Genomic DNA, 15,582 nt, shown 5'->3' with positions numbered 1-15,582 from the left:
TTGAAAGTCAAACAGTTTTCGAAACGTATCAAAGCAAAACAGACACGTCCCTCGTAAAAAAAACGTCGCCATCACCGCTTCAGTGCGTGTACTTTCATCCTCCTCTGTTTGTCAGTAGTCGGAGTGAGGTAACATAATGAGGGGCAGGGGAAGATAATGTCTGTATAAAAACAATCGTTAAACTGCTCCGCTTATCAGCCTGCTGCATATGGCGCAGTTGAAAATGCGGGGGACGGCAGTGTACATATCCAATCTTCTGCATTTGACACATGTGCTGTAATGATATTGGGAAAGTGGAGCCGTATGAAGCAGGTCACCAGTGTTGCAGAGCACTATCCCTCCTGCCCGTGTTGGGCTACTTCTTTAACAGTAAAGAGCCCTGTCTGATGCAGGGATAGTATTATTGTAACTAACGGACCCATGTGGATGGAAAACGATTGAGGATAGTGGGAGGACACCACATTGATCTTAGTCCTGGTCAGTTATTCAGGTCTTTGTTTGAGTAGATTCTCTGGGAACAAGACCTTTAGCAGCCGACCTCCTTTATTGGTAGAAACTATACAAGAACCACAAGATTTGCTCTGAGTCCTAAAAGTCGAGTTCATTATTTAGATCATTACCTCTCTCGTCTGTCTTTTGTGCTCCGTTTCCTCCTCTTTCACACTTAATTTGCTCCAATCGCCTTTTTTTACTTCCCCTCTCCCTCGGCCCGTCTCTCCCCTCCTGATGTAAGCAGAGCTGTCAGAAGCAGTTGAAGTCTTTTTACAGGGGCTTCCTTCTCTCCTCATTTTTCTCTCCTTCCCCACCAGTTTCCGATTGCGATGACAAGTTGGATAGAGTTCTCGCTGTTGCTGCTTTATCGGCAGGGATAGTTACTCTGCATCACGGGATTTAAACATGGCCATTTCTCTTTAAGCTCTGTCCCCAACTTAGCCCCTCTGATGGCTCCCCTGGGCGACGTTAGCGCCTCATAACAATGCATCTCGCCTTGATGCAGTTTCCTGACTAGTTATTGAGTCATTTTATATCACTTATGTATTTCTAACGATGTGTTGTAGCAGGGTAACTGCAGGCTGTTTGTTCACAGGCAGGTCCCCCCCCCCTAAATGCAATCACACTCCCATAGTACATAGAGATGATCACGTCTCAAAATAATGAGCTCAACATCTGTGATTGTAATGTGACACATTATTACCTTTTGCACCCTCATAACTGATGATTTCTGCGGAACAGAATTTGGTTTGATTTCCAGAAGCATATGGAGAGAGCTCATAATCCGAGATTTCACAAATACATCAGTTGATTTGGAGCCAATCTTCTCTCACGCTGAGGTCCAAGTAGTTGCTCGAACTGCAGCCGATGATTGTCAGACCCGCCCTGCCTCTTGAGTAACGGGCAGCAGCTTGATTTAAAGTGCTCCCTCAGTGTGAGGGGGCAGCCTCGCTCCTGGCTCGGTTCCTTGATCTGTCCACTACAGCATTTGTGTATTTTGTAAGGTCACCTGTCAATGAAAAATATCGCCCAGTGTTCCTCTCAAACGACACTGTTTGCAACTTTTCTTTTTATGATGTGCTAGTTAAAATGGATTAAAATGTAAAAAAAACCTGCAGGAGTCTCTGTTTGAAGCTGTGCAGTTTAACAGCATGTGACAGTAGCAGAAATGTAATAAGAATGAATCACATGTGAAGGCCGTTTTGGAGCTGACTCGAGTGTGGTGGATGTGTTTGGAGTGTTGGTGGGCGGTTGGATTAATAGACGAGGATTTCGATTGGATGTAATGATGCGAAGCAGACAGGAGGAACGGAGAAACTCATCCCCTCCCCCCCCCAAAAAAAGAGAAAGTATAAACCAAGTATATAAATCTCATCTGTAGTGACTCATGCAGTGTCGCCAACCAGCCCAGGTGGTAGGAGCAGCCTCACTGACGGTGGCACATGTGGGGGATAGTTTTCTCCTCATAGTCACCGAATAAATCGTCTTTAATCTCTTATCTCTTCTCTTGCTCTTGTAGCTCAGCCTCACATTAAACTCTGACCGCTGCGCCTCGATCTCACAGCTCTGAAAATTAAGCTTCTCGGTAATGTGGCGGTTCAGAGCTGTGCCATTATAACCCAAACACCACCGTTTCCCTCCCACACACACACCACACCGCACCACAAGGTCCGCAGGGGTCCACTCCAACTGTCTCGTCACAGAGCCTCTGCACTGATATTAGCTGACATCTGACCTTTAATGAACTCGCAACCAAGAGCCCCACTGTTGCGGGAGGTTAGCGAGGTTGTCTGACAGCGGAGTGGCCTAATGAGAGGGCCGCTCTCTGTCGAGCTGGTGTCAGCCCTCCACAATAACCATACAAACCCCCCCACACACCTCATTAGCATCATGCTAATAAGCTGCTCTGCAGAGGGTGTCATGGTGAAGCAGGAGCGGAAGGAGGGATGGCATGTTTACAGCCACACCGAAGAGACACTTCTTTAGACACTTAGGAACGTGTGCTTTCCTTCTTTACCCCCCTCGCCTGTTACGGTTTCATCATGTTAGTATTAAAAACCAACAACACTGGAACCAAGAGCTAGTTTAGATTCTTACTGTTATTAATCTTTGATCAGATGAGAATAACCATTTTTGCTCATTTTCATACTTTTTCCATGATGAAGTCCATGAGTCAAAATTACATATTCTTTTTTTTATGAAGCTAACTAGTATCTACTTATACTGGGTCTAGCTAGCTGTTTGGTATCTGGTCATTAGCTTATTTATCCAAGATGTTTTAAATTAATAAAAAACAAAAGAATTGTGGATTGAGATCTTCAGACCAAGTCACACGTAGTGCAACTTTACAAGTTAAAGGCAGCTTGTTTGTTAATGGAATAGTTTGATATTTTTGGGAAATACAGTTATTCACTTTCTTGCTAATAATAGGTTGAGACGATTGATACCACTCCCCTGTCTTAATGCAAATCAGGTTTTGGTAGTAATTAGTGGATTATAGTGGTACTGGGAGGTAAATAAAATTCCAACCAAACCAAATTTAATTAGCAGCCCACCTAAAGGATCAAAGTATGTGGTTTAGTTATCATTATAAAACTTTTGTCTTTTCACCTCTGCCAAGGAATTTATGTTTTCATCCGCATTTGTATTTATTTAGCGGGGTTACTCAAAAGGACGGATTACCATGAAATTTGGTGGAAGGATGTAAAATGTGGGTCAGGAAATTAACCATTTCAGTTTGACTTTCTTAAACAATGTGAGAGGGAATATCCCCACATTTTCATTGATTTCTCAGAGAATAATTCATGGATCTTGATGGGTAAACAAAATCAGGCATGATAAGGGGACTGATATTTATGAGTGTGTGTGATTTGCTGCAGATCCCAAAAGAGATCAGGATTTAGAGAAATGTTAAATGTGGTTTCATAAGAGGACTGTGCGCTCTCTGTGAGTACCATTATACTTTGGTTCTGGTTTCATTGCATGCTGTACCAAAGTAACAAATAAATGATGCATCAGTTTTAAATGGGAAATCGATGCTTATGATATAAATTCTGTTTTGCAGCAGTGGAGCGGAGGACTCACACAAATTTAAAAGTTCCAAATTGACATTAAAATCCCCCTTTGTTGTCTTTGTAGGGGCCAGAAACGGAAGCACGATGAAGGCAAGGACGTAGAGGAGAGTAAGCAGTTTGCTGACGAGTCCTCCAAAGACTCCAACGAAGAAGAGGAAGGCAGCAGCTCTGAGGCAGATGAGATGGCCGCCGCACTGGAGGCGGAGCTCAATGACTTTATGTGACCGGGAACCTGAACAGACAAAAAAAAACAAAAAAACAACCCCAGTCCTCCCTACGAGTGGTACCTAAAAATTTATTTTTCTGCTTTGGATTCATGTCCACTTAGGATGTACGAGCCATGAATGTGCGCTGTCATGAAAATGAATGTCCTGTACAGAAATGACATGTTGCTGTGTAAATAAGTTGGTTAGTTGGTTTTCTGTTTTTGTAGCATTGATATACAGCCACTTTGGCATGAAACACTTTGATGTTAACATTTTATTGTAAGATAACAAACTGTAGGAGACATAGAATTTGATACTTCCTCTGTTTTACCGTTTTCTATTTCGAGTTTTTATATTGGTGAGAAAAAAGGTGAAATGAGATTATAAATTGTACCTTTCGCTGGTTGTTCATGCCAAAGAGTTTGGAATAGGTTTGCCACGGCGTGCAGCTAAACGTTTTACAGTTGTATTTTTCTTTTTGTCCTCCTCAGCAGTTTGTTCGGGTCGTAAATGCAACCAGCGGATCCAGACATGTGAATGTGTTCTCTTCCTCCTCAGTGTACATTTGTTGACATGGTGGTGAAGGAACTTTCTCTTTTTGTCATAACCAGACCTTTGAGAGATTATCACTGTAAAACCAAATTCAGCTCAACTCCCATTATCATACAGTCCAGACTGATACTCCTACCAGGTCTCTGATTATTGTGAAAGGTTTTTATGGATAAGATCGTCAAAAATCAATCAATTTTCTCATCATTTTCTCACTTTTAGTGTTATATAACTATGCATTTGGGGTTTTTTTTCTTTCGCCCAGGTTAAGATTAAGCTAAGCAAATGGACAGATGATTTTGAGGTCTAACTTTTTCTCTAACAGTTCACAGGATATAATACAAGTAGCACACAATTTTGGGTTTTCTGTCATTTTTGGGCCTCAAGCTGGTCCAGTTCTCTGATGACGTCTCTGAAAACAGCCTCACTTAGAAAATCCACCCTAATCTGTTTATCACTCTGTTTGCTCAGAGTCCAGGCCAGTGTTTATCTCCACATATTTCTTTTTGTGAGTTGAAGAGGATCCAAGGACATTTCTCACCAGAATCACTCCCTTTCAGTTTGGTTAAATGACGCTAAACACAGTCAGATGTTTTTATACAAACCAATTCATCAGCCGAAAGAATATCCGTTCTAGTATCCCACATAGCTACATAGCACCAGAGGTTAGTGACAATACAGTTTATTATTTGTAATTTAGCCAAAACAAAATCGTTAAATATGCACTCGATACAATTTCTTTCTCCCATTTGCCTTTTTTAAATTGTTTACATCAGGAAGTTATAAAGTAAAATTTGAGAAGAGAGCAGGACTCACCAGCATATCATCCCTTTGGTGTCTTATCCAATCACAGACCGCCTGAGCGTGACCGCACTTTACCGTCATCACACGTTACAGGATTTGTGGGTGAAGATCAACAACTTCCAGTACTTGTCATTTTTAGAGAACTAATTGTAATGTCGTCCAGTGTAAACCATATGTTGTGCCAGGGTTTGCTCACTCTCGCGTTAATGTTTTTGGCATCTATCTGGAGTCAGACCCACAGCACTGAGACCGTGTGGATCTGTGTCCGCTACAAGTTTTACTCTTTATTTCTTTTCACTTTCTCTCCCTGACAAACTGTCTCTGTTGATGTGTTTTTTTTTCATGAGTTTTGATCCAAACAACTGACGTGTAACCTATTTGTAAATTTACTACTTGACCCCCGAGAAAGGAAAAAGATACTTTCATTAAATAAAGATGTTTCTAAGTAACAACAGAAGCCACAGTGTTTTTTTTGTTTTTTTTTATCCTAAAGAGGAAAATGTTCTTGTAATATTTTCTCTTTCCTGGACAAAGTCACTTAACATATTAAAGACAACGTCAATTTGCCTTTTGCTGCCTCTTTGCTGGGTATTAAGAATCGTTATGTGTGCTTCGCTATGAGACTCTTACCAGGAAAACGTTATACTCAGTTAATGGATTCTGTGTCATGAAAACCACACCAGAACCATTAGGCCCTGTTCCATCTTGCTGCTTGCTTTGATACGTGTGTAGAAAATGTGTTGCAACATACTAAAAAAAAACCTCCCTTCTTCACCTTGTTATTACACAGAGACAAGCCGTCTCATTATAGCGGAGAGCACGAATCATCAGTTTGCAATTTTAGATGCAGGTGGGAAAAGAAGGGAGCCAAAAATGATCATTTGTGTGAGGTGAAGTCGTGGTGTTTTCCTCAACTGCCTCTCCATCAGGGATGAATAAAATGGCACTCTGTGTGTGTATAGCCCCAGCCTCATGTAGCCACCTGATGGGTCTAAATTGTTGTGGGCACTGCGATACCTGGGGCGTCTGGAAAAGAAAGACGTCTGCCACGTTACACCGTCAATCCTGTCATCCTGTCATTCTGTCCCAAGTCTCGGCTCTTCAGGTGTGATGCTGATCACGGCGAGATAAAGCTCATTAAAAGCATGTCTCCCGTGGCTCTGTTGTGATGCTCTCTGCGTTTCCTTCCAGGAATGAGCCGCTGCCTTAAAAGCCAAAGCAAACAGCAATAAATGCTAAGTTGTTTGTCTTTGAGGCTTTTAAAGTTCAAGCCTGAGCCTTTCGCTCTTGATGTGGGAAGTATTCAGGTTCAGAGCTCTCGGCCATACTATATTACTGTGGGTTTATTCAACATTTGATTGTAGATAAATGTGGTTTGTTGATGATCGACAACAACAGTGACCCCGATGTAGATTGGAGGGAGAAGTGACTCCATTTACAAAACAGATTTACAGATTGTGCGAGCTTGTTACGTTCGTGTGGAATCACATGAAGCGCCTGGTTTAAGAAATGAGCTGAAACAAAACACAAACCTCAAAATGAGGTCGTGTGTTCCTGCCTGGTGGGAGGCCCATGTGATTATGTTCATAGCCATATAAACATATATGAGCACCAATGGAGGCTGCGTGGTGATGAGCAGTGATGACGACTCTGTGAACAAGGAAAGGAACACAGCACCTGTAGAGGTTTCTATAGGCTCCATGACATATATCCCCAGGTCATTGTTTTTTTTTTTTTATTAGTTGCTAATTATGAGTTCAAGATCAGGATCTAAATTACGTATGGCACCATATTCAGCCAGCTGGATATGATACGTGTTTGGTGGACTAAACCTCAGCCACATTATTAAAACCTGTTTGATTAGTTCACACCAAATATGCCAGACATACGACTGACCGATTGGACAAATTGCACAGTTACACAACCTTTACCTTTCTGTTGCGCATTCATAAAAACAGCCTTGAATATAGATTTTCTATTTCTACCTCCTTGTCCTGCTGTGTCAACTTTAAATTACCTCTATGATGGATCAGTAAAGGTCATCCTTATCTGTACCACCTATGTCTCGAAACAGGAGCAGAAAGTCTCCAGTTCTTCATTCAAACATCGGCACTTCCAAGATGTTTCACCCTTCAGTCAGTGACGAGAATTGGCATGACAACGTTTAAAAAAGATCAAAGTGAAAAGTTTGTAGGATTTGCGTCACCTTCACGAGAACATTTTCTGATTGTGTCAATTCAGTTCCAATATGCTGATGTCGCAGGATTTCACAATTCCTTTTTAAAGTCTTCAAGGATGAAAAGCGTGAGGGTTGTGGAAAGGCGAGTAAATTGACCTTTAGTTTGGATGAGCCTACACACCTCCTGCTGTTCAGAAAAGCTTTTAAATGAGGACATGTCTGTAGATCTCGTCCTGTTTCATTTCTCCTCTCTCCTTTCCTGTCCTTATGATTGCATGACAAGAAAAATACTGTCCTCACTGCTGAGTGACAGCTGCTCCCACCGGCCCCTTCCCAAGGACACACTTTCATATCTCACATCTTATGCTCAGCCCGATCTTCTTTTGTCTCTGTCCTGAAGATTTTCGTGTCCTGGACGTGATTGATGAGCCATTAGGCCAATGAGAAGCTGGTGTTCTGATTGCCACTTGAGGTCCGTTCTCTTGTCTACCTGTAAAGTCACTGCGAGTGTGCGTCTGCACAGAGGAGATGGAAGGAGAGCACCAGGGTTGTTGAGTGTTAACTTTCTTTGACCCAATAAACAGAGAGGAACTATGGGAGAGCGTTAGCTGTTTACATGACCTTCTACTGGAATCTTCAGCTGTGTTATGTTAACTGTAATGCTGCATTACTCTGATGTGGCGTTCTGTCTTCGTCCGGAGAAGTGAAGGTGCAAATGGAGATACGGTGAGACCAAAACGATAGGCCTGAAGATTACAAGTCACAACAGGTTCGGATTTTCATATTTAAAAAATGTATGCAATTATCATTTTGTCTTGAAGATATATCTTGATTCAATCAGTGCCTGGCAAGTATTTGGTTAGCCTCCACCAGGAGGGGGCTGTAGTGCTCCTGGAAGCTGCCATTAATCCACAAAAGAGGAAGAGCATGCGTCAGTACCATACAATGTATAAAAAGATGAACGGCATGACGGCTCCCAAAAGTGAAGCCAAATCATCTGGATTGCCCCCTGGTGGCTGGTTGCAGTCCTCTCCATGTTATTGGATGAGATCAGGTCAAGTGCTTTTTTTCCTGAGGTTTAAGTTCGGTTCAATTTGTTATTTAATGCTAATAAACAAAACGTGAACCGTCATGATTGACAGCTGAGACTTGAGATTGGTCGAGCGTGTGTATTGGCAGGACCTGGCTCCGCCCCATGAACACTGAGTAGATCAAAGGACGTCAAAAGTCCAAATTTGTGGCATCCGTATCTGGGGTATGTTGGCTTCATTTATATACAACGGGAGGAAGTGGAGACGTGTCATTCATCTTCATAAACAGTCTGTGGTTACTACCAGGAGCCGATAAAACTCATATGTTGAATTCCAGCATCTGGACTCATGTCACCTCCAAAGTTCAAACAGGGTGAGGAACAATAACTGGCATCAGATCAAAGTTTTTCCAAACCTCTCTCACACCTTTGATTGGCTGAGACATGCGGCAGCTGCTGGAGCGCAGTATGTAGGGCAGCAGAGGGAGGTGAAAGTGGCTATAGTTTGGTGAGCGCCTCCATTAATACGTGACTGAAAGGCGCTTATTACTGTGATTATCACACACCGTGACAGGACCACGCATTCACAGTTATTGCTTCAATCCTTTATATGTGACTCGCATGAAAAGACTTGAGGTAAACATTGTGAATAACTTGGGATTATGGCATCATTCATCTTATTTCAAATCAGCACGACTACATCAAATCTCATCCTAGGTTATTGTCGGTTGTAGAAAAGCAGGTGGACTACATCCCTCCATCATTATACTGTACATACCCTACACAAAACGTGCTTCCATCCATGTCATCATTCATAACTCTAATGAAATGAATTTACTGGAAAGTCTGTGCGCATGGTAACCCAGTATGGTAATCACTCCCCCCCGGTGTGTCGGAAATATGGATGACCACGTGAGCTCAAAGCTGCATAATGAAACGTGATGAATCAAGTCAAATGGGAGATCGGACCACTTGAGGGCATGTTCAGAATAAGGGATTTGTTCCTGTTCAGAGTAATTCAGGATGGAGACAGGCTGACGGACTGCAGCCCACTTTTAAAACAGGTCAATAAAGTTGCCAGTAAAGTTGGTTAATTCATATGTTCCAGAAATAGATGAGGGACACTAATACAATAATATGTCTTAAACATGTAGAGCTGATAACTGGGCCAGGTCAACATGACTTCATTTACAATACCAAGCACATCCTACTGGAAACACTGGCTGGTCTCTTTTAATGGGGATATTACATTTAGCTGTCGTATGGCGTGTTACTAGGAATATTATTTCTACATGCTAATATATGGCGGTAGACCCAGAATATGATTAGCGTAGCTTAGCATAAAGAATGGAAACGGGGAAACTGCTCGCCTCGCTCCATCCAACGTATGAAAGTTAATTGACAGAAGTTGTCAATTAACTTTCATATATCTCGAATTAACATATTATTTCTCTATTGGACACAGGTTTTTCACCGTTACTGCACAAATGGTTCCAATTTTCTCATAAAACTCAGCAAGAGAACAAATCAACATATTATATAAAATCTTAAATTATCAGACATAAACAAAAGTGACATACTCGTTTAGTATTAAGCTTTGGGGCGTTTAAGCATATATTCTAAAAAGCAGAAAGGAAAGTGCATCCAATATTTAGGCTAGCTAGCTCCTGGCTGTAGCTTTAAATTAAGCATAGGACATTACCGTGGAGTCAGTGTTTCATTTAGAAGTATATCCAAAATGTCTTTCACTGTTTAGACCATATACTGTACAGAAAGATGGACGATGTGTCTCTGTCACCCGTATAGGGGTGGAGCCTCAGTATTGAGTCAGTAAACTATGATCTGAATGATGGAGACAATCTTTGAGAAAAATGTACTTAACGTGTATTTTGACTTTCTAGTTGGGTCCATGTCCCATCTGCTAACATGGAGTAGGCGGGGTTAATGACCTATACTGCAATGTTCAACATGATTTGGCTTCACTTTTGGACTTTTGTCTTGTCGTCCATCTTTATATAAAGTCTGCTTTAGTCACATCAGTGACATAAAATGGAAAGACTGTAACAAATCATAATGGCTGAATGTTTCATCTGTTGCATAAAACCAGGTCATATCCCTCTCACAGGCGTATCTAGCTTTTATCAGCCAATAGCTCTCTGCTCCTCAGCCATTAACGGACGAGAATATTAATCACAATCCCACACCTCGGCTAATTTCCGCTCCTCCAGAAATACAGCACCCACTAACACCCGGGGTATTTTTGTCCATTGCCACATACGGCAGTTGATTTCTCCAGCTTCTCTTTTTGAAAACATCAGAGGCTTTCAGAGATCATATATTGTGCCGGCAAGATTCTTTATGGCTCTGTGGGCTATTAGGCACAGTTTATGTAACAGGGATTTTTTTCAAAACACCACCAGGGAAAGAAGCAAAGCTTAGAAGCTTATAATTATCGGGCAAGATTATCCATCATGGCATGTCTATTTGTCTGGTAATGAGTCTTTTGTTGTCTTTCTTAAAACATATGATAGACAGACATAAATATACATGAATTATTTTTTTCCGGGGATTCCCTCCCCTGTCTCCATGCAGCTTATTGAACAACACTATGAGTAGCTACATTTTTCATTTTGTTGTCCTGACATGTGCATCAAGATTTCTCAAAAGATGACATTTTATCAGTTGGAGCTGAATATGATATTAAATAACCCCCCAAGGTTAGACAAGAGCAACATGCTTCTTTGAACCACTCAAAGAAAGCCGTCTGTTGACAAACATGATCTGACTGGTTTCCAGAGAAATCATTCTCACCTCATCTCGTGGCAAAAAGAAAAGCTGGTCCCCAGTTACTGTATTTAAAAAATGGAAAGTCTCTTATTTGTGGCAGTGATGTGGATGAGGGTTTTGTTTGACAGCTTTATGATGAGCCCGTTGTTTCTTGTGTTCTTCTCTGCCCGTTGGGATACGAGGCTCAGCTGGGATCACTGACTCAGGGCTTCTTCGACTGCTTTCTTTTTGTTATGAGCCGCTTCCGCATGACCTTTAGATCCGGGATCTGCATCTGGAAGATCAGCAATATCACGGGTCATACATATTCCAATCAATGTCCACACAAACGTCCTTGTATGATGCGTTTTCTCTCCTATTCCCTTCCGTCAAAGTTAAAAAGACCCGGTTTATGATCCTGCTAGAAACCAGTCCGACAGTTAAGGGAGTAGAAAATGTCAGTTTTATAATATTTCTTTCATCAGATCTACGTTTCTTTGCGCCTCTTCTATCAGGAGTTTTTTTTTCTGTGCATGAGTTAACCACACTCCCCTCAATGATCTAAACACCATTATGATTTGATTAGATGGGCTGATATTTAATGAGATAAGCATATTGGTGCTAATCTCACTAATTATGATTTTGCACAGCAGCTCGGGTGGCAACCTCGGAATTGAATCATCCACGCAATTATTGAAAAGACTGAAGTTTATGTTTCATACTTTGTATTGTCTCCAGAAGCAGCAGCAGGTTTACAGAACAATTCCTCTTTGTGATTCTCTTGTAAAAAAAACAGGAACTTTGTGACTCAGAGAAAATATAATTACATATCTGGGCCCCTTTTATTTACAGTCCTCATACAGCCAGTGGCCTCAGTGGGAGCAGTGGTGCAGGGTTAAGTAATCAGGAAGTTGCTTTACCAGGTTATTATTTCTCCTGCAGTTTAAGCAAAAAATGCTAACCTCTTGTTTTCTTGCTTGATTCTGAGCTAGATGAAAAGTGAAGAGAGCAGCAAAGTCATCCTGAGGAGAATATGAATGGCCAAATTTCTTTGTAACCCATCCAGTATCTGTTGCAATATTTCACTCAAAACCCCAAAAATATAAACTCCATGATGGTGCTAGAAATGAAGCCAGGGAGTCAAAAACTGAATTATCTGTGAACCATGAATTTTAAAAATAAAATATTTCATCTTGCTGAGATATTTTACAAAACAAGTGAAAGGTCAGGGCATCACCAAGGTCATTAGTATTCACTCTCTAGAGACCATGATGCTGTGCACAAAATCTGATGGCGCACCTCATCCAACATTCGTAAGACATGCCAGTCACTTTATTCTCTGACCCTCTTTCATGTGTGGGACAAGACAGACGTCCTCTGACATCCACAGCCCACCCCGTTTATCACACGTCTCCTGCAGATGGTGACGGGAGTAACAAATGTGGCAGACAGTGGCGTCACATGAACCCACACCACACATGTCTCTGCAGGTGCTGACGCTGAGAGGGATTGAACACAGATGCTCTGACAGCCTGGGAGAAAAAATGAATACATGCCCTCCATGTGACTTTTCTAAATCAATAGCTCTTTTAAACTGATCGTGCAAGACAATACCTCAGCAGGGTCCATCCTCTGGTGACCATGAATGTCAGAAAAATTGAAGGTAATCTATTGCTTTTGAGTTGACATAGTTTAGTCTGAAATGAATAATACAATGCAAATAAAATTGACCCACCAACATGCCATCACTGGAGCCATGTGGCTATGGTGTCCAACCTTCGTGTTACTGCAGTGCACAGATAGGCCTTATTGTAGATGCATGCTGTGCTCGTTCCCTCAAAGTCCCTGGAACAAAGGACAACCCCTTTTTTTTTTCAAGGCTCAATATGACACTTGCAAGGACGGATGTTTTTGCAGTGTATGGATTTTTTTTTCTTTTTCTGTCAGGAAACTGTGGCAACGTGTGTGAAAAACAAAGCAGTGCAGGTTGTCAGTGGTCAGAGGTTCACCCAGAGATCAGCTGCTGATGCTGCGGCCGCCCTCTGACGTGCACGCTGCTCGACCAGGGAAGAGCGATTCTGAATCCGCTTCCTTTTTTCATCTCTGACCTGTGGGGCCAACTCGACACGTTCGCCTTTAGATGCTGGAGAGACATTTTTCTCTCCTGCCTGTTTCTCCCCAAATCAAATCAAAACCTGCTCAGACCAAATTGAAAATCCTGTCTTCTTCTCTGCTGATCAAATCATGCACATGTTAATGTGCACATGTACACACCAATACACATCATCATTTAGAAGGTCTTCAGAAGTTCCCTAGCTGCCATCCTGTCGGTGGCGGACAGAGGAATAGTTTCATATCCTGTCACTTCAGGCTTTATAGCGGTTTGATTCTTCCATCTGAGGAAGGTTTGACAGTGACATTCAAAAAGAAATGTCACTGTCAAGTTCGACGGTGGTTGGAAAGGGAATTTCCTCCCTCTGTTCCTGTCCCCTCTCTTCAATATTGCACAACAGCAGCCGAGCACTTGTCAACCAGAAGAAGTCCAATAAAGAGGGGGAAAGACCCGTTCTCTGATTGGATGTGATAACGTGAAGAAAGCCGAGCGGATGTTCTACATTATTTACTTTCTATCCAGCACATGAAACAAATCTCCTTCACTGAAATAACTACACAACACTTCTATCCCATCAAATCCTCGTTTCTCCTGCCAAAGAAACAGCTTCTCACAGATCCACGTCTTTGTCACTTTGCACATCACTTTCTTTTCAGTGTGTCCTGAGCTTCTTTACAGAGTGAGGTTGAGACTATGCACTTACCATAACTACCAGCAGTGGTTGTGGGTGCTGCTGTATACTGTATATGGCTAGCAAACATATTACACATTCAGCACACATGAATCAACAAGAGCATTGATTTGGCCCTTATTTGTTTTAGCCATCCTAATTATATGGCTGGTCAATAACACTATGACACTATCAATCATTATCACGATATAATTTTTTTCGATAGCAATATAGCAAAGGTTCAATATCGATATATTGATTTTGCATTGTGGAAACACATTAATGTGGTTTAACACAGGAGCAAAAGGTAGGATGGCGTATAAAAGCCATAATAAAGAAAGAAAATCTTTATTATTAAAATATTATGAGAAGACAGCTATAATATTATGAGAACAAAGAAAACTATTTTTTTTTTAGGAATAAGCAGGAAGGTGAATCCATGCTCACTGTTTCTTGAGAAACCCTTTTGATTAGCATGTAGATGTAACCAACGGTAACCGACGGTAACCTCGCAGTCTCACAAACATTTCCTCCTCCACAAAAGAGACAATTTCCTCCAAGTCTGTGTGGCTCTTTCTTCAGGATAAACAGTTTCTTACACAGTCTTTTTTTTAAAGTTCTGATACTCATGATAATGTGCACCATGGTCCTTTTTCTGATATTCGCCCTGTAATGTGAAAATTAACAACTTTCCCTGTACATGGTCCTAACACCCCATTGTTAAGAATCGTCTTTTAACTTAAAATAATTAATACTTTGACATTTATCATGATCAACATCAACATCGACCATTACTGACATTTTTATCTTGATAGAATTTTTGGCCCTCTCGCTTAGTCCTACTGACTCATGCAAGTTAAATGTTCACTCTCCAGCTCTGTTTTGGACAGTGTCAGGAATGCTTTGCTGGAATCCCTGATGTGAGTGGTGAGAATCAAAACAGGAAAGTTAAGCTGAAAGACGCTAAAACAATAATTCTCTGTATTTGTCACTGAAAACCGTGATCTGATCTGTTATCATAAACTTGTCATTATCAGCTTAAAATTGTTCCCATGGATGAATAAGTACAGTTTAATTATGACCTTGACTAAAGAGCAGAGTGTGTGTGTTTCTCTCTCTGCTGTCTCTCACAGACACTTCCTCAGCCCACCTCCTGCTCAGAGTCCAGTGACATTTATGAAAAGGTCTATAAAAGAGGGAAAGTGCACACAATGACATGCATTTATGTGCCTCTTTTTCCTGAATGGATTTGACCATTATGGTTCATTATTGTATTCTTTTCCTGCAGACAGAGACCTTTACTGCAGAAGGAGGAATACATCTTTTCACGTTTAGGAAAATGCAGTGAGAAAAGTGCATCGTTTTGAGGCGGATAAAGGGAATAAAGGGAATAAATGCCATTCAGATGTGACTTGTGACTCTGTATAGGAACTTATAAGGAACTTATATCTGCTCATGTCCTCATTAGCTGTTACACCAAGCGCTGCCGTGGTCTTTAGAGTGAAAAAGTAATGAAACAGTTCTATTCCATTATGTTTGACAAATTATATCTGCATGTTTACTTGTGTTTAGATCTCTGTGTCGCTCGCTGTGCTGCATCATAACATCGAAGTGTGTTTGTGTGACTCGGTGAAAATAACCAACATTAATCTATTGTGCAGCAACAACAGTCAGTGTAATGTCACTTTATATGCAAGGG

The 15,582-nt window shown here is 41.3% G+C and overlaps 1 protein-coding gene across 1 annotated transcript in view; it reads left to right on the top strand.

The window, feature by feature from the left end:
• Positions 1-5,577, top strand: part of ctdp1 (CTD (carboxy-terminal domain, RNA polymerase II, polypeptide A) phosphatase, subunit 1) — a 66,219-nt gene extending 60,642 nt beyond the window's left edge. The window contains exon 13 of the mRNA XM_034599330.1: positions 3,631-5,577. Within this exon, the coding sequence (XP_034455221.1) occupies positions 3,631-3,790 (160 nt within the window). The 3' untranslated portion in view covers positions 3,791-5,577. The remainder of the gene's footprint in view (positions 1-3,630) is intronic.
• The last annotated feature ends 10,005 nt before the right edge of the window (positions 5,578-15,582 follow it).

This window comes from Hippoglossus hippoglossus, chromosome 11 (genome assembly GCF_009819705.1).
Source record: "Hippoglossus hippoglossus isolate fHipHip1 chromosome 11, fHipHip1.pri, whole genome shotgun sequence".
NCBI lineage: Eukaryota > Metazoa > Chordata > Actinopteri > Pleuronectiformes > Pleuronectidae > Hippoglossus > Hippoglossus hippoglossus.
The sequence above is the reverse complement of the archived record's forward strand: the minus strand, read 5'-3'. Positions and strand labels throughout refer to the sequence as shown.